Source organism: Salmo trutta, chromosome 20 (genome assembly GCF_901001165.1).
Source record: "Salmo trutta chromosome 20, fSalTru1.1, whole genome shotgun sequence".
Classification (NCBI taxonomy): Eukaryota; Metazoa; Chordata; class Actinopteri; order Salmoniformes; family Salmonidae; genus Salmo; species Salmo trutta.
Genome location: NC_042976.1, coordinates 50,901,074 through 50,926,930, shown reverse-complemented (window position 1 = coordinate 50,926,930; position 25,857 = coordinate 50,901,074). Strand labels below are relative to the sequence as shown.

Below are 25,857 nucleotides of genomic sequence, written 5' to 3'. Positions count from 1 at the left end.
CTTCTCTGCAGATCCTCTCAAGCTCACAGGTTGGATGGGGAGCGTCACTGCACAGCTATTTTCAGGTCTTTCCAGAGATGTTCGATCGGGTTCAAGTCCGGGCTCTGGCTGGGCCACTGAAGGACATTCAGAGACTTTTTCCGAAGCCACTCCTGCATTGTCTTCGCTGTGTGCTTTGGGTCATTGTCCTGTTGGAAGGTAAACCATTGCCCAAGTCTGAGGTCCTGAGCGCTCTGGAGCAGGTTTTCATCAAGGATCTCTCTGTACTTTAACGGCGCAAACATTTTTCTTTGATCCTGACTAGTCTCCCAGTCTCTGCTGCTGAAAAACATCCGCTGAAAAACATCCGCCCAGCATGATGCTGCCACCATCCTTCACCGTAGGGATGGTGCCAGGTTTCCTCCAGACGTGACGCTTGGCATTCAGGACAAAGAGTTCAATCTTGGTTTCATCAGACCAGAGAATCCTGTTTCTCATAGTCTGAGAGCCCTTTAGGTGCCTTTTGGCAAACTCCAAGCGGGCTGTTGTGGCTTCCGTCTGGCCACTCTACTATAAAGGCCTGATTGGTGGAGTGCTGCAGAGATGGTTGTCCTTCAGGAAGGTTCTCCCATCTCCACAGAGGAACTCCAGAGCTCTGTCAGTGACCATCTGGTCCTTGGTCACCTCCCTGACCAAGGCCCTTCTTCACCGATTGCTCAGTTTGGCCGGGTAGCCAGCTCTAGGAAGAGTCTTGGTGGTTCCAAACTTCTTACATTTAAGAATGATGGAGGCGACTGTGTTCCTGGGGACCTTCAATGCTGTAGAAATGTTTTGGTGCTTTTCCCCAGATCTGTGCCTCGACACAATTGTTGCTCAGAATTTCTTCGACCTCATGGCTTGCTTTTTGCTCTGAGATGCACTGTCAACTGTGGGACCTTATATAGACAGGTGTGTGTGTGTGCGTGTGTGTGTGCCTTACCAAATCATGTCCAATCTATTGAATTTACCACAGGTGAACTCCAAGTTGTAAATCTCAAGGATAGGGCTGGGCGACATGGTCAAAGTCTCATATCCCGATAACGATACATATCAAGATATACACTTTTTCTGTAAATTCAATGAATAAATAGTTTATATAAAATGACCATGTAAAGGCTTATTTCTTATTACATTTTGAATTATACTCAACAAATAAAAGGTATTTGGTACCTTGGGTCGAGTGTTATCACCAACTCACTTAACTCCTGTTTCTCAACCGTGTAAATTGGGGACATGTCTTTTGCAGATGTAAGTTGTAACGGCAGCTGTTATCTTCGTGATTCTTTGCCATATGGTGTGCCGCGGGCAAAAGCCTCTTGCAACGTCTGAGTTGGGTTTGTTTTGAGCACTCGACTGTACTTTTTTGGGTCTCATCCGTAGAGACTCTCCGTACTGTTTCACATGATTCTTGCGTAGGTGTTAAGAGGTTAGTGGTATTTGAGCCTGTTGACGGGACTGGCCTGCGACATATTTTGCAGAGGTCGGTTTTCTAGTCCGTGTCAGACTTTTCATACCAAACCACGTCCATGCGACCGAAGTAACCCCTATTTTAGGTACGGTCTCCGTGCTCTGTGTCGCATTCACACTCCATGGTTTTTTTGTGTTGCAAATTTCCTTCCACACGGCACATGTGGAAGAACGCAAAGCGACTTCCAATTTGACGAAAAATATTGCTGTAAATTCTTGAACATGGGGTGAGACATTGTTACTAATTTGTAAATAAAGCCAGTTATTTTGAATTATTTATTTATGTTTTTAGAGGGAGAGAAACCTAAAACCTACAGTCATCTCATGGGTCTCCCAGTCGAGCCCGGCACAGGTATTGAACCAGCATCTGTAGCATCACGGCTTGCATTGCTACGCAGTGTCTTAGACTGTTCGGTCGGGAGTGTCACTACAGTAAGAGCAAAATAAAATAATAACCTTTAGTCTAAGAACAGTTTTAGTAAGTAATACTGAAGTCGTGTACAATTATCACTTTCTATTTAGGTTTATGTCGCCCATTCATTGTCAGTTAGAGAGGCAGTAGGACCCAAAAGCATAATCAGTGCTCTAACTCTCCCTTGCGCTGTTCTGGAGCAATGAAGTGGTGACGCAGGGTACCGTATTAAACCACAAATGACCTCTAAGTACCGCAGCATAATCGCAGAACTTTTAGTGGTGTAACCACTGTATGTGAAAAATGGTGTGTTTCTGTTTTGTAGTCAAATATGTGCATCGTGTGATTTATGACCAATTGTGAGTAGGGATTGCCTACTAATTCTCGAATAATTGGTTGACGTCATTGGAAACCATTGTTTGGACTACAAAACAGAAATACGGCGTTTTTGTGAAGTGGAAACGTCAATGAGCAACAACTGCTCAGCCGGCCATGTGGTAGGCCACATTAATCTCACAAAGAGACCGCCCAGTGCTGAAGCACGTAAAAATCATCTGTCCTCACTACCGAGTTCAAAACTGCCTCTGGAAGCAACGTCAGCACAATAACTGTTCGTCAGGAACTTCATGAAATGGATTTCCATGGCTGAGCTGCCGCACAACAAGCCTAAGATCACCATGCGGCTGGAGTGGTGTCGCTCGCTGCCATTAGACACTGGAGCAGTGGAAACGCGTTCTCTTGAGTGCTGATCACGCTTCACCATCTGGCAGTCCGATGGATGAATCTGGGCTTGGCGGATGCCAGGAAAACGTAGTGCCCGACCTCACTAATGCTCGTGGCTCAATGGAAGTAAATCCCTGCAGGAATGTTCCAATATCTAGTGGAAAGCCTTCCCAGACGAGTGGAGGCTGTTATAGCAGCAAAGGGGGACCAACTCCATATTAATGCTCATGATTTTGAAATGAGATGTTTGATGAGCAGGTGTCCACATACCTTTGGTCATGTAGTGCATGTTGATGTTGGGGCGGTGCTGGAGATTATGATTATGAAGTTTTAACATTTTTGAACTGTCCCTTTAACATTTAGACTGTCGGCATTTCCCTCATATGCCAGATATTTGTAAATAGACGCTAACATGCTAGTGTTACTGTCTATGAATGGGCAAATGCTGGTGCCATTGTTGAGGTGAAATGTTGTCTGTCAGCTTGTGCTTTGGTTTTCATTTTCCCAATATGTATCTTTCATTTCACAGTTGTATGGTGCGTGCCAATATCTCGCTGCTAGATGCCACGTGAGTATTAACATTAAGCTACTTCTTGTGATGAAATCTACCTGTTCAAACTCTCCATCCTCCTATTAGTCCATGGACCTTCTGGAAAATGGGTTCACTTTTATAGTCATTTTTATATATTGATTGTATGGGAAATTATGCAAAATAATCTTTTGAAGGCTGTTAAAGGACATTTGAGACAAGGTGGAATGTTCACATGCTCAGTGAAAATGACTATCAAACAACAATTTAACAGATCCAAATCTGGTATCATATTGGTTTTATAGTTGTCACCTGCAATGCTAAGATGAAATGTGTGCTATGTCATTTGTTGAGTTCACACAGATTTAGGTAAACACATTCTCTAAAAAGGAATACTTGTGATAATTTTTTATTTAACCTTTAACTTCTGTCCTTGACCATCATGATTTCAAACTTATGCTCTCTAACCTTTTAACCTTAAGTTATTTAGTGATGTGTTACCTAATTTGGCAGCCATTAGTTCAGCAGCTGGTTGACAAATGTTATAGAAATTATGCCATTGGTGATTAGAAAAACCTTAGCCTATGGGCCTCCCGAGTGGCGCAGCGCTCTAGCGACTCCTTGGGGCGGGCGCATGCACGTTGACTTCGGTCGCCAGTTATACAGTCTTTCCTCCGACATATTGGTGCGGCTGGCTTCCTGGTTAAGCGAGCAGTGTCAAGAAACAGTGTGGCTTGGCAGGGTTGTGTTTCTGAGGACGCATGGCTCTCGACCTTTGCCTCTCCTGAGTCCGTACAGGAGTTGCAGCGATGGGACAAGACTGTAACTACCAATTTGGATATTGGGGGAGGGGGAAAATGACTAAAATACAAAAATAACCAGCCTTTGTGCATTTGGACCATTGCTGATGCCCTCGACAACCCTCGGCAGTCTCTAACTCAGGGCTCTCCATCCCTGTTCATGGAGAGCTACCCTCCTGTCGGTTTTCACTCCAACTCCAGTTGTAACTAAGCTGATTTTTAAGCTTATCGACCAGCTAATTATTAGAATCAGGTGTGCTAGAATAGGGTAGGAGTGAAGCAACAGATGGTAGTGCACCAGGAACAGGGTTGTAGAACCCTGCTTTAACCAGTACATGTTTCAGTAGGATGTACACTACAATGTATTTTCCCATAGATGGTGTCTAGCCACCCTATCTATAAAGGCTGTAAACATAAGGCTTCAATACACCAGCTATGTAAGTTGATGTCCCCTAATTATCAGGTGGTTTGTTAGAAAGTTAATGTTGGAATGTAGTTTGACAGCATTTAAGACAGCTTTTACTTTTCACAATATGGCATATCATTATAATCACTACAAAACAGTGAAAGATATGTATAATATATTTTTTTACATATAAAAATTAGCTATTAATACAGACCAAAAACAGTTGTTTGAAGCATTTTGCTAATCTATTTTACAAAGATTAGATATTTAGCAAACCTGGCTGAATTGGTTATCTGCATAACTAAAATATTTAATTATCATTAGGCATATTCTACCAATTATTAAAACCAGTGGAGCTGGTTTGTGGCCATGTTGGGAAATGTTTAACCTATAGTTAAATCTGCAAAACTAGGGATCATTGTTTACACTTCTCCTAGCTTTGTCAACTTGTGTGCACTCATTATGAAGGCATTTTGCAAGAATGGGTTCCCTGTACCTCTTTGCTGGACGTAATGCATTCCTATGGGATCTCATAGTGCAATGTATGGGGCAGGTTTCACAAAAACATTTTATTGTTAACACAATTTATAGTATCATATTGCATATCATTTTAATTATTAGACATCAGTGAATGCTTCTAGAACAGCTTTCCCTGTGGCTCAGTTGGTAGAGCATGGTGTTTGCAGCGCCAGCATGGTGTGTGCAACGCCAGGGGGGGCCAGTACAAAAAAATGCATGAAATGAAATGTACACTGCTCAAAAAAATAAAGGGAACACTAAAACAACACATCCTAGATCTGAATGAATAAAATAATCTTATTAAATACTTTTTTCTTTACATAGTTGAATGTGCTGACAACAAAATCACACAAAAAGAATCAATGGAAATCCAATTTATCAACCCATGGAGGTCTGGATTTGGAGTCACACTCAAAATTAAAGTGGAAAACCACACTACAGGCTGATCCAACTTTGATGTAATGTCCTTAAAACAAGTCAAAATGAGGCTCAGTAGTGTGCCACGTGCCTGTATGACCTCCCTACAACGCCTGGGCATGCTCCTGATGAGGTGGCGGATGGTCTCCTGAGGGATCTCCTCCCAGACCTGGACTAAAGCATCCGCCAACTCCTGGACAGTCTGTGGTGCAACGTGGCGTTGGTGGATGGAGCGAGACATGATGTCCCAGATATGCTCAATTGGATTCAGGTCTGGGGAACGGGCGGGCCAGTCCATAGCATCAATGCCTTCCTCTTGCAGGAACTGCTGACACACTCCAGCCACATGAGGTCTTGCATTAGGAGGAACCCAGGGCCAACCGCACCAGCATATGGTCTCACAAGGGGTCTGAGGATCTCATCTCGGTACCTAATGGCAGTCAGGCTACCTCTGGCGAGCACACGGAGGGCTGTGCGGCCCCCCAAAGAAATGCCACCCCACACCATGACTGACCCACCGCCAAACCGGTCATGCTGGAGGATATTGCAGGCAGCAGAACGTTCTCCACCGCGTCTCCAGACTCTGTCACGTCTGTCACATGTGCTCAGTGTGAACCTGCTTTCATCTGTGAAGAGCACAGGGCACCAGTGGCGAATTTGCCAATCTTGGTGTTCTCTGGCAAATGCCAAACGTCCTGCACGGTGTTGGGCTGTAAGCACAACCCCCACCTGTGGACGTCGGGCCCTCATACCACCCTCATGGAGTCTGTTTCTGACCGTTTGAGCAGACACATGCACATTTCTGGCCTGCTGGAGGCCATTTTGCAGGGCTCTGGCAGTGCTCCTCCTTGCACAAAGGCGGAGGTAGTGGTCCTGCTGCTGGGTTGTTGCCCTCCTACGGCCTCCTCCACGTCTCCTGATGTACTGGCCTGTCTCCTGGTAGCGCCTCCATGCTCTGGACACTACGCTGACAGACACAGCAAACCTTCTTGCCACAGCTCGCATTGATGTGCCATCCTGGATGAGCTGCACTACCTGAGCCACTTGTGTGGGTTGTAGACTCGTCTCATGCTACCACTAGAGTGAAAGCACCGCCAGCATTCAAAAGTGACCAAAACATCAGCCAGGAAGCATAGGAACTGAGAAGTGGTCTGTGGTCTCCACCTGCAGAACCACTCCTTTATTAGGGGTGTCTTGTTTATTGCCTATAATTTCCACATGTTGTCTATTCCATTTGCACAACAGCATGTGAAATTTATTGTCAATCATTGTTGCTTCCTAAGTGGACAGTTTGATTTCACAGAAGTGTGATTGACTTGGAGTTACATTGTGTTTAAGTGTTCCTTTTATTTTTTTGAGAAGTATATTTAATGTATGCATTCACTACTGTAAGTCGCTCTGGATAAGAGCGTCTGCTAAATGACTAAAACATAAAAATGTTTCAGGTAGCCTAGAGCATTGGGCCAGTAACCGAAATGTTGCTTGATCGAATCCCCAAGCTGACAAGGTATAAATCTGTCATTCTGCCCCTGAACAAGGCAGTTAACTCACTGTTCCCCGGTAGGCCGTCATTGTAAATAACAATTTGCTCTTAACTAACTTGCCAAATTAGATTTAAAAAAAAATAATAATCATCTTAATGTTATTGAAATGGCTACAAAACTCAGCAATTTTTGTTTTTTTTATTCATTTCTTTTAAGATGTGTTTTTTTTTTTTTTTTTTTTTTTTTTTTACCACTATTCTGGTAATTATTTAGCGAAATACATAACTTGCATGGGCCATCATTTTGGGTTGTCCTCATTGTAACACATTTTATGCAATTATTGGTCTTATTACACCAATTATTTATTCAGTTATGGCCATGCAAAATCAATGCAGTTTCTTCCCATTGAAAGGAATGGCGGCCATCTTCGAAATTGGCTGCTAGGACTGATTGACAAAATCTATGATGACTATATATATATATATATATATATATATATATATATATATATATATACAGTTGAAGTCGGAAGTTTACATACACCTTAGCCAAATGCATTTTAAACTCAGTTTTTCACAATTCCTGACATTTAATACTAGTAAAAAGTCCCTGTCTTAGGTCAGTTAGGATCACCACTTTATTTTAAGAATGTGAAATGTCACAATAATAGTAGTGAATGATTTATTTCAGCTTTTATTTCTTTCATCACATTCCCAGTGGGTCAGAAGTTTACATACACTCAATTAGTATTTGGTAGCATTGCCTTTAAATTGTTTAACTTGGGTCAAATGTTTCGGGTAGCCTTCCATAAGCTTACTACAATAAGTTGGGTGAATTTTGTCCCATTCCTCCTGACAGAGCTGGTGTAACTGAGTCAGGTTTGCATGCCTCCTTGCTCGCGCACACTTTTTCAGTTCTGCCCACACATTTTCTATAGGATTGAGGTCAGGGCTTTGCCACTCCAATACCTTGGCTTTGTTGTCCTTAAGCCATTTTGCCACATCTTTGGAAGTATGCTTGGTCATTGTCCATTTGGAAGATCCATTTGCGACCAAGCTTTAACTTCCTGACTGATGTCTTGAGATGTTGCTTCAATATATCCACCTAATTTTCCTACCTCATGATGCCATCTATTTTGTGAAGTGCACCAGTCCCTCCTGCAGCAAAGCATCCCCACAACATGATGCTGCCACCCCCTTGCTTCGTGGTTGGGATGGTGTTCTTTAGCCTGCAAGCCTCTCCCCTTTTCCTCCAAACATAAAGATGGTCATTATGGCCAAACAGTTCCCATTTTTTGTTTCATCAGACCAGAGGACATTTCTCCAAAAAGTAGGATCTTTGTCCCCATGTGCAGTTGCAAACCGTAGTCTGGCTTTTTTTATGCCGATTTTTGGAGCAGTGGCTTCTTCCTTGCTGAGCGACCTTTCAGGTTTTGTCGAAGTAGGACTCGTTTTACTGTGGATATAGATACTTTTGTACCTGTTTCCTACAGCATCTTCAACAGGGTCCTTTGCTGCTGTTCTGGGATTGATTTGCACCTTTCGCACCACCAAAGTACCTTCATCTCTAGGAGACGTACCGCTCAGGAAGGAGACGCGTTCTGACAGAACGCGTCTCCTTCCTGAGTGGTATGATGGCTGCGTGGTCCCATGGTGTTTATTTGTGTACAATTGTTTGTACAGATGAACGTGGTACCTTCAGGCGTTTGGTTCATTCTTGGGAGAAATTTCCAGACTTGTGGAGGTCTACAATGTTTATTCTGAGGTCTTGGCTGATTTTCTTTTGATTTTCCCATGATGTCAAGCAATGAGGCACTGAGTTTGAAGATAGGCCTTGAAATGCATCCACAGGTACACCTCCAATTGACTCAAATGATGTCAGAAGCTTCTACTGCCATGACATAATTTCTGTAATTTTCCAAGCTGTTTAAAGGCACAGTCAACTTAGTGTATGTAAACTTCTGACCCATTGGAATTGTGATTTAAGTGAAATAATCTGTCTAAACAATTGTTGGAAAAATTACTTGTGTCATGCACGAAGTATATGACCTAACCGACTTGCAAAACTATAGTTTGTTAACAAGACATTTGTGGAGTGGTTGAGAAACAAGTTTTAATGACTCCAACCTAAGTGTATGTAAACCTCTGACTTGAACTGTTGCTAAAAAAAACTTCCCCAATGGATCTCCTTGTCCTGTATGTATTTGGTATAGTTATCATCTTGGGCAGACTGCAGTCCAGATCCGGACTGAGAATGGGGTCAGACGGACTGTGTTAAATATTTAAAAAAAATGTTTTATAGGAACTGTCAGGCTTTTAACTTACTGCTTTTGAGAATTGTTATAATAGAATACACAAGGTTACATTTTGAAATTTGGTATTGCATGGGCAGTTTTCCTCATGCCATTCACTGACAGACCTTGTAGATCTATTTTTAACCTGTCAGAAATGTTCCGTTGATCAACTACTGGCCATGTTAGCTGGTTAGCAAGATTGGTAAATTATACATTTACGTCATTTAGCAGACGCTCTTATCCAGAGCGACTTACAAATTGGTGCATTCACCTTATGATATCCAGTGGAACAACCACTTTACAATAGTACATCTATCTTTTTTTTTGGGGGGGGGGGGGGGGTAGAAGGATTACTTAATCCTATCCCAGGTATTCCTTAGAGAGGTGGGGTTTCAGGTGTCTCCAGAAGGTGGTGATTGACTCCGCTGTCTTGGCGTCGTGAGGGAGCTTGTTCCACCATTGGGGTGCCAGAGCAGCGAACAGTTTTGACTGTGCTCTGCGGGAACTGTGCTTCCGCAGAGGTAGGGAGGCGAGCAGGCCAGAGGTTGATGAACGCAGTGCCCTTGTTTGGGTGTAGGGACTGATCAGAGCCTGAAGGTACGGAGGTGCTGTTCCCCTCACAGCTCCGTAGGCAAGCACCATGGTCTTGTAGCGGATGCGAGCTTCAACTGGAAGCCAGTGGAGTGTGCGGAGGAGCGGGGTGACGTGAGAGAACTTGGGAAGGTTGAACACCAGACGGGCTGCGGCGTTCTGGATGAGTTGTAGGGGTTTAATGGCACAGGCAGGGAGCCCCGCCAACAGCGAGTTGCAGTAATCCAGACGAGAGATGACAAGTGCCTGGATTAGGACCTGCGCCGCTTCCTGTGTGAGGCAGGGTCGTACTCTGCGACTGTTGTGGAGCATGAACCTACAGGATCGGGTCACCGCCTTGATGTTAGCGGAGAACGACAGGGTGTTGTCCAGGGTCACGCCAAGGCTCTTAGCACTCTGGGAGGAGGACACAATGGAGTTGTCAACCGTGATGGCGAGATCATGGAACGGGCAGTCCTTCCCCGGGAGGAAAAGCAGCTCCGTCTTGCCGAGGTTCAGCTTGAGGTGGTGATCCGTCATCCACACTGATATGTCTGCCAGAGATGCGATTTGCCACCTGGTTATCAGAAAGGGGAAAGGAGAAGATTAATTGTGTGTCGTCTGCGTAGCAATGATTGGAGAGACCATGTGAGGATATGACAGAGCCAAGTTACTTGGTGTATAGCGAGAAGGACTTATACAATCTAAATCTTGTAGTTATGGCCAGATTACGTGCTCTGGGGCCTCGACTGATTTTTATTAGTCAGTCGGGTATCATAACACGACATGGCAAAATTTGTAGAATGGCAGGAAATTCACTTTAAAATTACGACTTTCTTTTCACCCCATGTCAAATTATGTATAATTGAGGGGTACGAGCTTTAAAAAGGCTAAATGTTCTCGCCGCCAACAAGTAGTGTGAATGGTTTGGGGTTGCATGGGTCGCGAGGTGGGGTTACAAAGATGATAATTTACAATATCCATCCGGACCTTTGCCATCTAGGAAACATGTGAACGGACCTTTTCAAATAGTAGTTGAGTACCCCTGATCCAGGGTACCTCGAGTCAATGTGCAAGGGTACAGGTTAGTCAAGGTAATCTGTACATGTAGGTAGGGGTCAAGTGACTTTGCATAGACAATAAAAAGCAGGTAGCAGCAGCGTAATAAAATAATAATAAAATGCAAGCCATTTGATTAACTGTTTAGGAGTCATGGCTTGGGGGTAGAAGCTGTTAAAAGCCTTTTGGACCTAGACTTTGTGCTCTGGTACCACTTGCCGTGCGGTAGCAGAGAGAACAGTCTGACTAGGGTGGCTGGAGTCTTCGACAATTTTTAGGGCCTACCTCTGACACTGCCTGGTATAAAGTTCCTGGATGGCAGGAAGCTTGGCCCTAGTGATGTGCTGGGCCATACACACTACCCTCTGTAGTGCCTTGCGGTCAGATTCCGAGCAGTTGCCATACCAAGCGGTGATGCAAAAAGTCAGGATGCTCTCGATGGTGCAGCTGTAGACCTATATAATTAGTTAGGAGCCTGTAAAACGTCAGCCAATGCCGTCAGCCAATGCCCTGATTTTACCAGCACCATGCTCCTAACTGACCTGACCCATTGGAAGCACTAACCTATTGTTTGTTTTGTGCAGTATGCTGCCAAAGAGTTCCAGCAGGCCTTAGACATCCTGGACATGGAGGAGCCAGCCAGCAAGGAGCTGCTGGACCAGAGTGTCAAAGAGGACCACGGGATACAACAGTCGCCCGAGGACTGGGAGATGAGCCCTGCCTCTGTGAGTCTCAGCTCTGACACAATCGGGTCCAATTTGTTTTTGTGGCCCTGTAATGCCAGGTTTGTGTTCAAGCCTCTTAGTGTGATAAAAAAAATTTTTAAATCCCCAGTTCCTTCACATTTATGGTGTTGTGGTTACAGGTTACCTACAGTATTTGCATACTGTATTGTGGGTGACTGATATGGCAACACAGTATTCAAAGACCCCTTGGCTGCATTTTCATGAATTGTTCCTTTTGAAAGCTATACATTTTCATTTTTATCACCATCATATTATTAAAGGGGTCTGTTGTTCACCCAGTAGCCACATTCATACAACATTTATGTGTGGGTCTTTATGTCAGTGGCCCCTGGAGGCTTCCCCGACTGATGCTGCTTCAATGGTCCTGACCCCTGTGGTCTCACATCTTTCTTTAGCTCCCTCTCTCTCCCTCATTTCCCACTCACCCCCTCTCAGATCGACAGTTCTATTTGTCTGTTGCGGGGGAAGATCTATGATGCTATGGACAACCGGCCTCTGGCCACGTCCAGCTACAAAGAGGCCTTGAAACTGGACGTGTACTGCTTTGAAGCCTTCGACCTTCTAACGTCCCATCACATGCTGACCGCTCAGGAAGGTGAAACTTATGGGTTTTGCACGTGTGTAGCAGGAGTAATATAGATTATTTTGTGCCATTGTTTTCAATAATGATATACTGTACTTACTGATGTTTCTGTAAGGTAAATGTAGTTGTACCATGTATGCTATGTAGGCAGATGAGTGTATACAGTGCATTCGGAAAGTATTCAGACCCCTCAACTTTTTCCACATTTTGTTACTTTACAGCCTTATTCTAAAATTGATTAAATCGTTTTTTCCCCCTCATCAATCTACACACAATCCACCCAAATCTGTTTTTAGAAATTTTAGCAAATGTATAAAATAAATGAAGTATAGGGATGCACTCATATTACATTTTTGGCCAATATCTGATATTTTCCTTGCCAAAAAAGAAATTCCGATAACCAATATTTAAATTTTTGCAAACTTTTAAGCATTCTAGTAAAGTTCAATAGTTAACACACATGGATGCAGCGGTCTAAGGCACTGCATCTCAGTGCAAGAGGCGTCACTACATTCCCTGGTTTGAATCCAGGCTGTATCACACCTGGCCGTGATTGGGAGTCCCATAGGATGACGCACAATTGTCCCGGGGTAGGCCGTCATTATAAATAAGAATTTGTTCTTGCCTGGTTAAATAAAGGTTACACACACACAGCACACTGATCAAAAAGTTATTTTGATGGCATTTATGTATTACCAGTAAAACATAGTCAAAACCTATTTCTTTTACTTACTTGCTGTGCTGTTTTCATTGAGTCATTTCATTCTCAACCAGGATTCCTATGGAACGCAGTTTGGGTCTTTGCTATGGAACACTGTTTGGGTCTTTGCGTGTCTAAAAATATACTATTTCACGTGTCAAATAAACTTGTTGAACAATCAGGACCTGAATATGACTGCACGTTACATAATAATTAAATGTGTTCATACATTTTTTACGTACTGTAAAACTAACCTGTCTCACGACGGTCTAAACCCAGCTCACGTTCCCTATTCCCCATATGTCACAACGATTCATCAACACGTATGCTATGACGCTGGTAAAGTTGTCTCACGCACCTACAGTGCTAGTCCAAAAAAAAGAAAAGATAGTTAGCTCATATTTATTTATTTCACCTTTATTTAACCAGGTAGGCAAGTTGAGAACAAGTTCTCATTTACAATTGTGACCTGGCCAAGATAAAGCAAGCAGTTTGACACATATACAACAACAGAGTTACACATGGAGTAAAACAAACATACAGTCAATAATATAGTAGAAAAATAAGTCTTTACACAAAGTGAGCAAATGAGGTGAGATAAGGGAGGTAAAGGCAAAAAAGGCCATGGTGGCGAAGTAAATACAATATAGCAAGTAAAACACTGGAATGGTAGATTTCCAGTGGAAAAAGTGCAAAATAGAAATAATGGGGTGCAAAGGAGCTAAATAAATAAATACAGTAGGGGAAGTGGTAGTTGTTTGGGCTAAGTTATAGATGGCTATGTGCAGTGAGCTGCTCTGACAGCAGGTGCTTAAAGCTAGTGAGGGAGATTAAGTGTTAGAGATTTTTGTAGTTTGTTCCAGTCATCGGCAGCAGAGAACTGGAAGGAGAGGCGGCCGAAGGAGGAATTGGCTTTGGGGGTGACCAGAGAGATATACCTGCTGGACCGCATGCTACAGGTGGTTGCTGCTATGGTGACCAGCGAGCTGAGATACGGGGGACTTTACCTAGCAGGGTCTTGTAGATGACCTGGAGCCAGTGGGTTTGGCGACGAGTATGACGCGAGGGTACAGGTTGCAGTGGTGGGTAGTATATGGGGCTTTGGTGACAAAACGGATGGCACTGTGCTAGACTGCATCCAGTTTATTGTGTAGGGTATTTGAGGCTATTTTGTAAATGACATCACCGAAGTCGAGGTTGGTCAGTTTTACGAGGGTAAGTTTGGCAGCATGAGTGAAAGATGCTTTGTTGCGAAATAAGAAGCCAATTCTAGATTTAACTTTGGATTGGAGATGTTTGATGTGAGTCTGGAAGGAGAGTTTACAGTCTAACCATACACCTAGGTATTTGTAGTTGTCCACATATTCTAAGTCAGAACCGTCCAGAGTAGTGATGCTGGACAGGCGGGCAGGTGCAGGCAGCGATCGGTTGAAGAGCATGCATTTAGTTTTACTTGTATTTAAGAGCAGTTGGAGGCCACGGAAGGAGAGTTGTATGGCATTGAAGCTCGTCTGGCGGGTAGTTAGCACAGTGTCCAAAGAAGGGCCAGAGGTATACAGAATGGTGTCGTCTGCATAGAGGTGGATCAGAGACTCACCAGCAGCAAGAGCGACATCATTGATGTATACAGAGAAGAGAGTAGGCCCAAGAATTGAACCCTGTGGCACCCCCATAGAGACTGACAGAGGCCCGGACAACAGGCCCTCCGATTTGACACATTGAACTCTATCAGAGAAGTAGTTGGTGAACCAGGCGAGGCAATCATTTGAGAAACCAAGGCTGTTGAGTCTGCCAATAAGAATGTGGTGATTGACAGAGTCGAAAGCCTTGGCCAGGTCAATGAGTACTAGAGGTCGACCGATTTTATGATTTTTCAACGCCGATACCGATTATTGGAGGACCAAAAAAAGACAATACCGATTTAATTGGCCAAATTTTTATTTTCTATATTTTTTTTTATTATTATTTGATTTTTTAATAATGACAATTACAACAATAATGAATGAACACTTATTTTGACTTAATATAATACAACAATAAAATCATTTTAGCCTCAAATAAATAATGAAACATGTTCAATTTGGTTTAAATAATGCAAAAACAAAGTGTTGGAGAAGAAAGTAAAAGTGCATTATGTGCCATGTAAGAAAGCTAACGTTTAAGTTCCTTGCTCAGAACATGAGAACATATGAAAGCTGGTGGTTCCTTTTGACATAAGTCTTCAATTTTCCCAGGTAAGAAGTTTTAGGTAGTAGTTATTATAGGAATTATAGGACTATTTCTCTCTATACAATTTGTATTTCATCTACCTTTGACTATTGGATGTTCTTATGGGCACTTTAGTATTGCCAGTGTAACAGTATAGCTTCCGTCCCTCTCCTCGCTCCTACCTGGGCTCGAACCAGGAACACATCGACAACAGCCACCCTCGATGCAGCGTTACCCATGTAGAGCAAGGGGAACAACCACTCCCAAATCTCAGAGCGAGTGACGTTTGAAACGCTATTAGCGCGCACCCGCTAACTAGCTAGCCATTTCATATGAGTTACACCAGCCTAATCTTGGGGGTTGATAGGCTTGAAGTCATAAACAGCGCAATGCTTGAAGAATTGTGAATTGCTGCTTGCAAAACGCACGAAGGTGCTGTTTGAATGAATGCTTACGAGCCTGCTGCTGCCTACCATCGCTCAGACTGCTCTATCAAATCATAGACTTAATTATAACAATAACACAAAGAAATACAAGACTTTGGTCATTAATGTGGTCGAATCCGGAAACTATCATTTCGAAAACGAAACGTTTATTATTTAAGTGAAATACGGAACCGTTCCGTATTTTATCTAACGGGTGGCATCCCTAAGTCTAAACATTCCTGTTACATTGCACAACCTTCAATGTTATGTCATAATTATATAAAATCTTTGCAATTTCATTACGGCTTTTGTTAGGAATAAATGCAGGCGACCCAAACTGCTGTGTATATACCCAGACTGCTTGCACGGAACGCAAGAGAAGTGACAGAAATTAATTTTAGCAGGCAATATTAACTAAATATGCAGGTTTAAAAATATATATTTGTGTATTGATTTTAAAGAAAGGCATTGATGTTTATGGTTAGGTACATTGGTGCAACGACAGTGCATTTTTCGCAAATGCGCTTGTTAAATCGTCACCTGTTTGTCGAAGTAGGCTGTGATTTGATGAGAAATTAACAGGCACCGCATCGATTATATGCAACGCAGGACACGTCAGATAAACTAGTAATATCATCAACCATGTGTAGTTAACTAGTGATTATGTTAAGATTGATAGTTTTTTATAAGATAAGTTTAATGCTAGCTAGCAACTTACCGGCTTCTTGCTGCCCTCGCATAACAGGTAGTCAGCCTGCCATGCAGGCTCCTCGTGGAGTGCAATGTAAGGCAGGTGGGTAGAGCGTTGGAATAGTAACTAGAAGGTAGCAAAAATGAATCCCTGAATCCCCCCTGAACAAGGCAGTTATCCCCGTTCCTAGGCCGTCATTGAAAATCTGACTTGCCTAGTTAAATAAAGGTGTAAAAAAATAAATAAACGGCAAATCGGTGGCCAAAAATACCGGTTACCAATTATGAAAACTTGAAATCGGCCTAAATAATTGGCCATTCCGATTAATCGGTCGACCTCTAATGAATACGGCTGCACAGTATTGTTTCTTATCGATGGCGGTTAAGATATCGTTTAGGACATTGAGCGTGGCTGAGGTGCACCCATGACCAGCTCTGAAACCAGATTGCATAGCGGAGAAGGTGCGGTGGGATTCGAAATGGTCAGTAATCTGTTTGTTGTCTTGGCTTTCGAAGACTTTAGAGAGGTAGGATAGACATAGGTCTGTAGCAGTTTGGGTCAAGAGTGTCCCCCCCTTTGAAGTGGGGGATGACCGCAGCTGCTTTCCAATCTTTTGGAATCTCAGACGACACGAGAGGTTGAACAGGCTAGTAATAGGGGTTGCAACAATTTTGGCAGATAATTTTATTAAGAAAGGGTCCAGATTGTCTAGCCCGGCTGATTTGTAGGGGTCCAGATTTTGCAGCTCTTTCAGAACATCAGCTGACTGGATTTGGGAGAAGGAGAAATGGGGAAGGCTTGGGCGAGTTGCTGTGGGGGGTGCAGTGCTGTTGACAGGGGTAGCCAGGTGGAAAGCATGGCCAGCCGTAGAAAAATGCTTATTGAAGTTCTCAATTATAGTGGATTTATCGGTGGTGACAGTTTTTCCTATCCTCAGTGCAGTGGGCAGCTGGGAGGAGTGGGCAGCTCTTATTCTCCAAGGACTTTACAGTGTCCCAGAACTTTTGAGTTTGTGTTGCAGGAAGCAAATTTCTGCTTGAAAAAGCTAGCCTTGGCTTTTCTAACTGCCTGTGTATATTGGTTCCTAACTTCCCTGAAAAGTTGCATATCACGGGGGCTGTTCGATACTAATGCAGAACGCCACAGGATGTTTTTGTGTTGGTTAAGGGCAGTCAGGTCTGGAGAGAACCAAGGGCTATATCTGTTCCTGGTTGTACATTTCTTGAATGGGGCATGCTTATTTAAGATGGTGAGGAAGGCATTTTAAAAAATAACCAGGCATCCTCTACTGACGGGATGAGGTCAATATCCTTCCAGGATACACGGGCCAGGTCGATTTAGAAAGGCCTGCTTGCTGAAGTGTTTCAGGGAGCGTTTGACAGTGATGAGTGGAGGTCGTTTGACCGCTGACCCATTACGAATGCAGGCAATGAGGCAGTGATCGCTGAGATCTTGGTTGAAAACAGCAGAGGTGTATTTAGAGGGCAAGTTGGTTAGGATGATATCTATGACGGTGCCTGTGTTTAAGGCTTTGGGGTGGTACCTGGTAGGTTCATTGATAATTTGTGTGAGATTGAGGGCATCAATTTTAGATTGTAGGATGGCTGGGGTGTTAAGCATGTCCCAGTTTAGGTCACCTAGCAGCACGAGCTCTGAAGATCGATGGGGGGCAATCAGTTCACATATGGTGTCCAGAGCACAGCTGGGGGCAGAGGGTGGTCTATAGCAGGCGGCAACGGTGAGAGACTTGTTTTTAGAGATGGATTTTTAAAGGTAGAAGTTCAAATTGTTTGGGTACAGACCTGGATAGTAGGACAGAACTCTGCAGGCTATCTCTGCAGTAGATATCAACACTGCCCCCTTTGGCCGTTCTATCTTGTCTGAAAATGTTGTAGTTAGGGATGAAGATTTCAGAGTTTTTAGTGGTCTTCCTAAGCCAGGATTCAGACACGGCTAAGACATCCGGGTTGGCAGAGTGCTAAAGCAGTGAATAAAACAAACTTAGGGAGGAGGCTTCTAACGTTAACATTCATGAAACCAAGGCTATTGCGGTTACAGAAGTCATCAAAAGAGAGCGCCTGGGGAATAGGAGTGGAGCTAGGCACTGCAGGGCCTGGATTCACCTATACATCGCCATAGGAACAGAGTAGGGTAAGGGTATGGCTAAAAGCTATGAGAATGGATGCAAACAGTGTTCTTCCCCAAAAATATAGCAAAACGACGTCTGTTTCAGTAGCTATAGTTAGCTAACTAACTATATAGGTGTCATCTAAAATAACCCTAATTTATAAGACCGTTCTTATTTGATTGATGGTCGGACCCACCTATGTGAAGCTATCCACAATAAGGATTAGCCACAATAGTGGATTTTGCGGGTAGCCTTCAAAATAAAAGGATGAAATAATTATTCTATTTGCATCACTGTCAATGGCACTTTTATTTTGAAGGCAAACCTCAAATTCCTCTTGTGCCTAATCCTTGTTGTGGAAAGCTTCACAACACACAACCCGGTCAGTTGGAGCCTCACTAGCAAGATGAAGTTAGCTGGCTGCTTATAACGTTAGCTTTGGGCAACAGGGTTAAGTAGCTGGCTCGCTATTTATTTTCATGAACTGAAGTTCAATTTTAATAGGTGAACAACAAGTGGCAACCAAGTTAATACTTACACACAAGGATTGCTAAATCATTGCTTAGAATAATGAAAATCACTGCAGTTTCTACTGGTCATTGTTTTCAGGCTGAATGTATTGCTGCTAGCTAAGTACCAAGCTAAAGCTAGCTACCCTAGAAGTTGCAGTCGAACAAATGATGCTTTATTACCAACGCGGTATTGTAAACCCATAGTTCATGGCTGGTGTTTGCTTGTTGGCAGACTTTTTTTTTTTTGGTACAGTTGTTGACAGTACTACTGTATCTTTTTGACACGCAATGACCCAAACGGCGTTCCATAGTATGTATGTTGTGAAACTAATAGCAGTGATGCTATTACTGTGTAATAGGGCAACATCTGAAAAATAGCTTGGTACTACTTGGTGGTGCGTACCGGTGCTCAACCAATAGGCGAAAGCCAGCATCACCCATGACAGAGAACGGTTGATTGTCAAGGGCAATGAATGAATTCCGTTATCTTGGCTTTAATGGATTTCGCTTTTGAATTGTCTCGCTGAAGTTGTTTTACTCTTTCAAATCACTGCTCGACTTGTTGACTGCTCGATCCACACGGCAGACAGTAGGCTAGTTTAGGAACGCAACATTTTATGTGGCGTCACTACGGCATGTACCTACGTTATATAGGTATGCATGGTAGATTTGACATCGGTTTTTACCATCGGCGTTAAACTAGACATTGGCCAATACCGATGTTGGAATTTTTAGCTAATATCGGCCTATTCCGATATGTTCACCTCCTTTTTTTTAATTTTATATATATTATAATTGTGCATCCCGAATGAAATATCACATTTGTGTCTGCACAGATCTGAGGAAGGGTACCGAAACATTTCTGAAGCATTGAAGGTTCCCAAGAACACTGTGGCCTCCATTCTTAAATGGATGAAGTTTGGGACCACCAAGACTTCCTAGAGCTGGCCGCTCGTCCAAACTGAGCAATCGGGGGACACAGAGCTCCAGAGTTCCTCTGTGGAGATGGGAGAACCTTCTAGAAGGACAACATCTCTGCAGCACTCCACCAATCAGGCCTTTATGGTAGAGTACATGACAGCCAACTTGGAGTTTGCCAAAAGGCACCTAAAGGGCTCTCAGACCATGAGAAAGAACATTCTCTGGTCTGATGAAACCAAGATTGAACTCTTTACCCTGAATGCCAAGTGTCACGTCTGGAGGAAACCTGGGACCATCCCTACTGTGAAGCATGGTGGTGGCAGCATCATGCTGTGGGGATGTTTTTCAGCGGCGGACTGGGAGACTAGTCAGGATCGAGGGAAAGATGAACGGAGTAAAGTACAGATCTTTGATGATAACCTACTCAGGACCTCAGAATGGGGCGATGGTTCACCTTTCAACAGGACAGCGACCCTAAGCACAAAGCCAATACAACCTAGGAGTGGCTTTGGGACAAGTCTCTAAATGTCCTTGAATGGCTCAGTCAGAGCCTGTACTTGAACCTGATCTAACATCTCTGGAGAGACCTGAAAATAGCTGTTCATCAACACTCCCCATCCAACCTGAAAGAGCTTGAGCATCTTTTTTTATTTAACTAGGCAAGTCAGTTAAGAGCAAATTCTTATTTACAATGATGACCTAGGACCAGTGGATTAACTGCATTGTTCAGGGGCAGAATGCTAGATTTTTACCTTGTCAGCTCTTGGATTCGGTCTAGCAACCTTTCGGTTACTGCCCCAACGCTCTAACCAATAATGTTTTACACCACCTGCCGCCCCAAAATCTGCAGAGAAGAATGGGAGAAACTCCCCAAATACAGGTGTGCCAAGCTTCAAGCATCATACACAAGAAAACTCGAGGCTGTAATCGCTGTTTAAGGTGCTGAATAAAGGGTCTGAATAATTATGTAAATGTGATATTTCAGTTTTTTTCTAAAAACCTCTTTTTGCTTTGTCATTATTGGGTGTTGTGTGTAGATTGAGGGGGGGAAAAAACTGATTTGTCAATTTTAGAATAAGGCTGTAACATAACAAAATGTCAAGGGGTCTGAATACTTTCCAAATGCACTGTATTTTTTTTTTTGTCAAGCCCCTCATTTGAAGACTGGTCGTTTTTGTGTGTGATAGAAAAGGACTTCCTGGACTCACTTCCTCTGAGCCAACAGTGCACTGAGGAGGAAGACGAATTACTTCACTTCCTGTTTGAGAATAAATTGAAGAAGGTACGTCCACTGTTATCCTCCATGTCAGGACATCAGTTCTGTTCAGATTCCTATGTTACTTTTCTGTTTTTACACAGTCAAGGTTGTTTCTGTACTTGAATACCCACGTCATCATAGGGCTGTTGCATGACTCATCACCAGCAGTCATGAGTCATGACCGCAGTAAAATTCCACGTGACCATTGAGTAACAGTAATCTCCTCTTATGCACTCGGACATGTTTTGGCAGTACCCAACTTACTAACTATAGCATCAGGCCCCGATTGTCCCAGGCCCCGATTTGACTGGCGGGAAAGCACACGCCTCCGTTCACTATTCAGTTGCATACAGATGACTTTTTATTTTTTATCCTGCCCATTTGATAATGGGACATTCTAATTTTACATATTAGTGAAGACAAGATTTAATTAAGAATAGTCTGAGTGAAAATATGATCACTTGATGATAGAACAGCTGTGCAGCCTGGAGCAAGCTTTTTTTTGCAATTTGTTAAATCATCAATAGCCTATAGTCGCATCATGCAGCCCATGTTTTGATTTTCTAAGACATTCTTATCATTCACAACTGAAGTTGCCAAATAACTAAATATAGGACCTGTTTCAAATGATCACTTTTATGCTCAACATAGCCACTTATGTGTACTCTCTCCAGAATGGGGGAAAAATACCCTTTTTATTTCATTCAGGTAAGTTGAATATAATTGTTCTTACTATAAAATCATATAATATTAAATAATGGCATGGGACTTCTAAGCATATCTTGTCTGCCAAATTAACAAGCCTATGGCATGGAGCATAGCCAGATAACATACAGTAGGCAAACTTTTGTAGATATTCCAAAGGCACGCATCAGCCACTTGGTATGCGTGGAGGCCTAGAGGCAAAACTTACTTATGTTAACGGTCATTTACCGTGAGAAGAACAGTCTTTTGCATGACAATAACCGGTGGAAAAAATCTCACAACCGCCGCAGTAGGTCATCGCATATCACTTTGGATTTTGCCCTGTAGTCCAGCTGCCCTGTCAGTCAACCAGTAACCATGACAGAAAAACCCTAAAAATGTTCTCCACACCCCCACCCTTTTTGTCCCTCCATCCATTCCTCTTTCCTTCCCTCAGTATAACAAACCTAGTGATATGGTGGTCCCAGAGATGGTCAACGGTCTCCAGGACAACTTGGATGTGGTGGTCTCCATCGCAGAGAGGCATTATTACAACTGTGACTTCAAAATGTGCTACAAACTCACGTCTATGTAAGTTGATAACTAATCGCTGGCCCACCTTAATTAGAAATAAATAGACTGGCTCCTTTGAGATTTATTGGCAGTCTGCTGGTGTTAATTTGCAAAACTAACCTTTTTTTGATTATAACCTCAGTCTAAGTACCCCCCCCCCCCGCAACAGCTAAGTGAACATATGGAATGGTATTAAGATGGTCATACCAAGGATCATTTAGCTATTTGATTTAGAATTTTAAGACCCCTTCAGGTATAAAAAAAATATATATATTATTTGATAAAATATTGAATTTGGCCTAACTACTATAGCCCATGGAAGCATTGAATAACACATTCATAAATGACCCCCCCAAAAATCTTAAGGTTTTGAAATGTCTGTCCTATATTTAGGAGATATGACATTTTTTGGGGACACACATTTAACTAATTTTTGTTGGCACAAAACTACTTCAGTTTGTTGGTATGGGTTATTTTCAGACGAATCTGCAGGTGTTAAATCGGTCAAACCTTTTTTGTACATAATATCTTATGATATACACTTGAGTGTGCAAAACATTAGGAACACCTTGCTAATATTAAGCTGCACCCCCTTTTGCCTTAGAACGGCCTCAATTCGTCGGGCATGGACTCTACAGGGTGTCGAAAGCATTCCACAGTGATGCTGGCCTATGTTGACTCCATTGCTTAACACAGTTGTCAAATTGGCTGGATGTCCTTTGGGTGTTACACACGGGAAACTGTTTAGTGTGTGAAACCCAGCAGCGTTGCAGTTCTTGACACAAACGGTGCCCCGGCAACTAATACCATACCCTGTTCAAAGGCACTTAAATCTTTTGTCTTGCCCATTCACCCTCTGAAATGCACACATTCACAATCCATGTCTCAATTTCCTCAAGGCTTAAAAAGCCTTCTTTAACTTGTCTCCTCCCCGTCATCTACACTGATTGAAGTGGATTGAACAAGTGACCTAAATAAGGGCTCATAGCTTTCACATGGTCAATCTGTCATGGAAAGAACAGGAGTTCTTAATGTTTTGTACACTCAGTGCATGTCTGTTAGAATATTATTCTCTCAGCTCAGTTCTGTGAAAAGGGTATAAGTTGCATACTTATAATTTGGCCCCGTCAACATATAACCTGAATGTTTTGTTTCTTCAAGGGTGATGGTGAAAGACCCATTCCATGCCAATTGTTTACCTGTTCATATAGGAACACTGGTGGAGCTCAGCAAAGCAAATGGTAATACGCTTGATGCTCTACTTTAAGTGTGTTTATTCATACATACTCATGAAAGATAAATGTACATCTAAATTGTTTGGTGAAAAAAATAAATGTACCATGATTCTCTGCTCTTTATTCCCCTACAGAACTGTTTTACCTTTCACACAAGCTTGTGGACTTGTATCCCAACAACCCAGTAAGTATAACCTCTGCTTTGTATACCACTACTTTCCTCTGCTGTGAGTATACCCACCACAGGAGGCTGCTGAGGGGAAGACTGCTCATAATAATGGCTGGAGCAAATGGAATGGCATCAAACACCTAGAAACCACGTGTTTGATAGCGTTCCACTCATCCTGCTACCAGCCATTACCCGAGTCCCTCCTCCCCAATTAAGGTGCCACCAACCTCCTGTGATACCCATCTATACTTGCATCTTGACATTGCACATGTCCAAGCTCTGATTGGTACAGTACGTTTTTTTTTTCTTTATGCATTTAATATTTGACCACTAACCAAATGGTAAGCATTGTTTTCATCCAGGTCTCTTGGTTTGCTGTGGGATGCTACTATCTAATGGTCGGTCACAAAAATGAACACGCTCGTAGATATCTCAGGTACCAGATACCATGTTCTTATTGCCAGGCCTATTCAATATTCTGTAGTCAGCTGTTGATATTCCAAATATTTTGATTGATTCACTTGCTGCTGAATCAAATCTACACATTGGTACTGTATATAGTACTTTGCAGACTAAAGTTTGGACACACCTACTCATTCAAGGGTTTTTCTTTTTTTACTATTTTCTACATTATAGAATAATAGTGAAGACATTAAAATATGAAATAACACATGGAATCATGTAGTAACCAAAAAAGTGTTAAACAAATCATATTTTATATTTGAGATTCTTCAAAGTAGCCACCCTTTGCCTTGATGACAGCCTTGCACACTCGTGGCATTCTCAAATAGCCCTTACACAGCCTGGAGGTGTGTTGGGTCATTGTCCTGTTGAAAAATAAATGATAGTCCCACTAAGCACAAACCCAGATGGGATGGCGTATGCTGATTTAAGTGTGCTTTGAATTCTAAATAAATCAGACAGTGTCACCAGCAAAGCCCCATCACACCTCCTCCTCCATGCTTCACGGTGGGAACCACGCATGCAGGGATCATCTGTTCACCTACTCTGCGTCCCACAAAGACACGGCTGTTGGAACCAAAAATCTCAAATTTGGACTCAAAGGACAGATTTCCACTGGTCTAATGTCCATTGCTCGTGTTTCTTGGCCCAAGCAAGTCTCTTCCTCTCATTGGTGTCCTTTAGTAGGGGATTCTTTGCAGCAATTTGACCATGAAGGCCTGATTTCATGCAGTCTCTGAACAGTTGATGTTGTCTGTTACTTGAACTCTGTGAAGCATTTATTTGGTCTGCAATTTCTGAGGCTGGAAACTCTAATGAACTTACCCTCTGCAGCAGAGGTAACTCTGGGTCTTATTTCCGGTGTCGGTCCTCATGAGAGCCAGTTCCATCATAGAGCTTGGTTTTTGTGACTTCACTTGAAGAAACTTTGAGTTCTTGAAACGTTCCGTATTGACTGACCTTCATGACACCATTCTGTATACTTCTGGCCCTTCTTTGGACACTGTGTTAACAACCCTCCAGACGAGCTTCAATGCCATACAACTCTCCTTCCGTGGCCTCCAACTGCTCCTAAATACAAGTAAAACTAAATGCATGCTCTTCAACCGATCGCTGCCTGCACCTGCCCGCCTGTCCAGCATCACTTCTCTGGACGGTTCTGACTTAGAATTTGTGGACAACTACAAATACCTAGATGTCTGGTTAGACTGTAAACTCTCCTTCCAGACTCACATCAATCATCTCCAATCCAAAGTTAAATCTAGAATTGGCTTCCTATTTCGCAACAAAGCATCCTTCACTCATGCTGCCAAACATACCCTCGTAAAACTGACCATCCTACCAATCCTCGACTTCGGCGATGTAATTTACAAAATAGCCTCCAGTACCCTACTCAGACTGCATCCAGCTTGTTATCACAGTGCCATCCGTTTTGTCACCAAAGCCCCATATACTACCCACCACTGCGACCTGTACGCTCTCGTTGGCTGGCCTTCGCTTCATAATCGTCGCCAAACACATTGGCTCCAGGTCATCTACAAGACCCTGCTAGGTAAAGTCCCCCCTTATCTCCGCTCACTGGTCACCATAGCAGCACCCACCTGTAGCACGCGCTCTATCAGGTATATCTCTCTGGTCACCCCTAAAGCCAACTCCTCCTTTGGTTGTCTCTCCTTCCAGTTCTCTGCTGCCAATGACTGGAACGAACTACAAAAATCTCTGAAACTGGAAACACTTATCTCCCTCACTAGCTTTAAGCACCAGCTATCAGAGCAGCTCCCAGATCACTGCACCTGTACATATCCCATCTATAATTTAGCCCAAACTACTACCTCTTCCCCTACTGTATTTATTTATTTTGCTCC

General features: G+C 43.0%; 1 protein-coding gene across 3 annotated transcripts in view; it reads left to right on the top strand.

The window, feature by feature from the left end:
• LOC115156222 (cell division cycle protein 16 homolog) overlaps window positions 1-25,857 on the top strand; it is a 46,353-nt gene that overhangs the window by 4,529 nt on the left and 15,967 nt on the right. For all 3 annotated transcript variants that reach the window (XM_029703644.1, XM_029703646.1, XM_029703645.1), the window contains exons 4-11: window positions 3,150-3,188; window positions 11,282-11,422; window positions 11,879-12,038; window positions 20,799-20,893; window positions 22,011-22,144; window positions 23,288-23,367; window positions 23,496-23,545; window positions 23,893-23,966. In XM_029703644.1, the coding sequence (XP_029559504.1) occupies window positions 3,150-3,188; window positions 11,282-11,422; window positions 11,879-12,038; window positions 20,799-20,893; window positions 22,011-22,144; window positions 23,288-23,367; window positions 23,496-23,545; window positions 23,893-23,966 (773 nt within the window). The remainder of the gene's footprint in view (window positions 1-3,149; window positions 3,189-11,281; window positions 11,423-11,878; window positions 12,039-20,798; window positions 20,894-22,010; window positions 22,145-23,287; window positions 23,368-23,495; window positions 23,546-23,892; window positions 23,967-25,857) is intronic.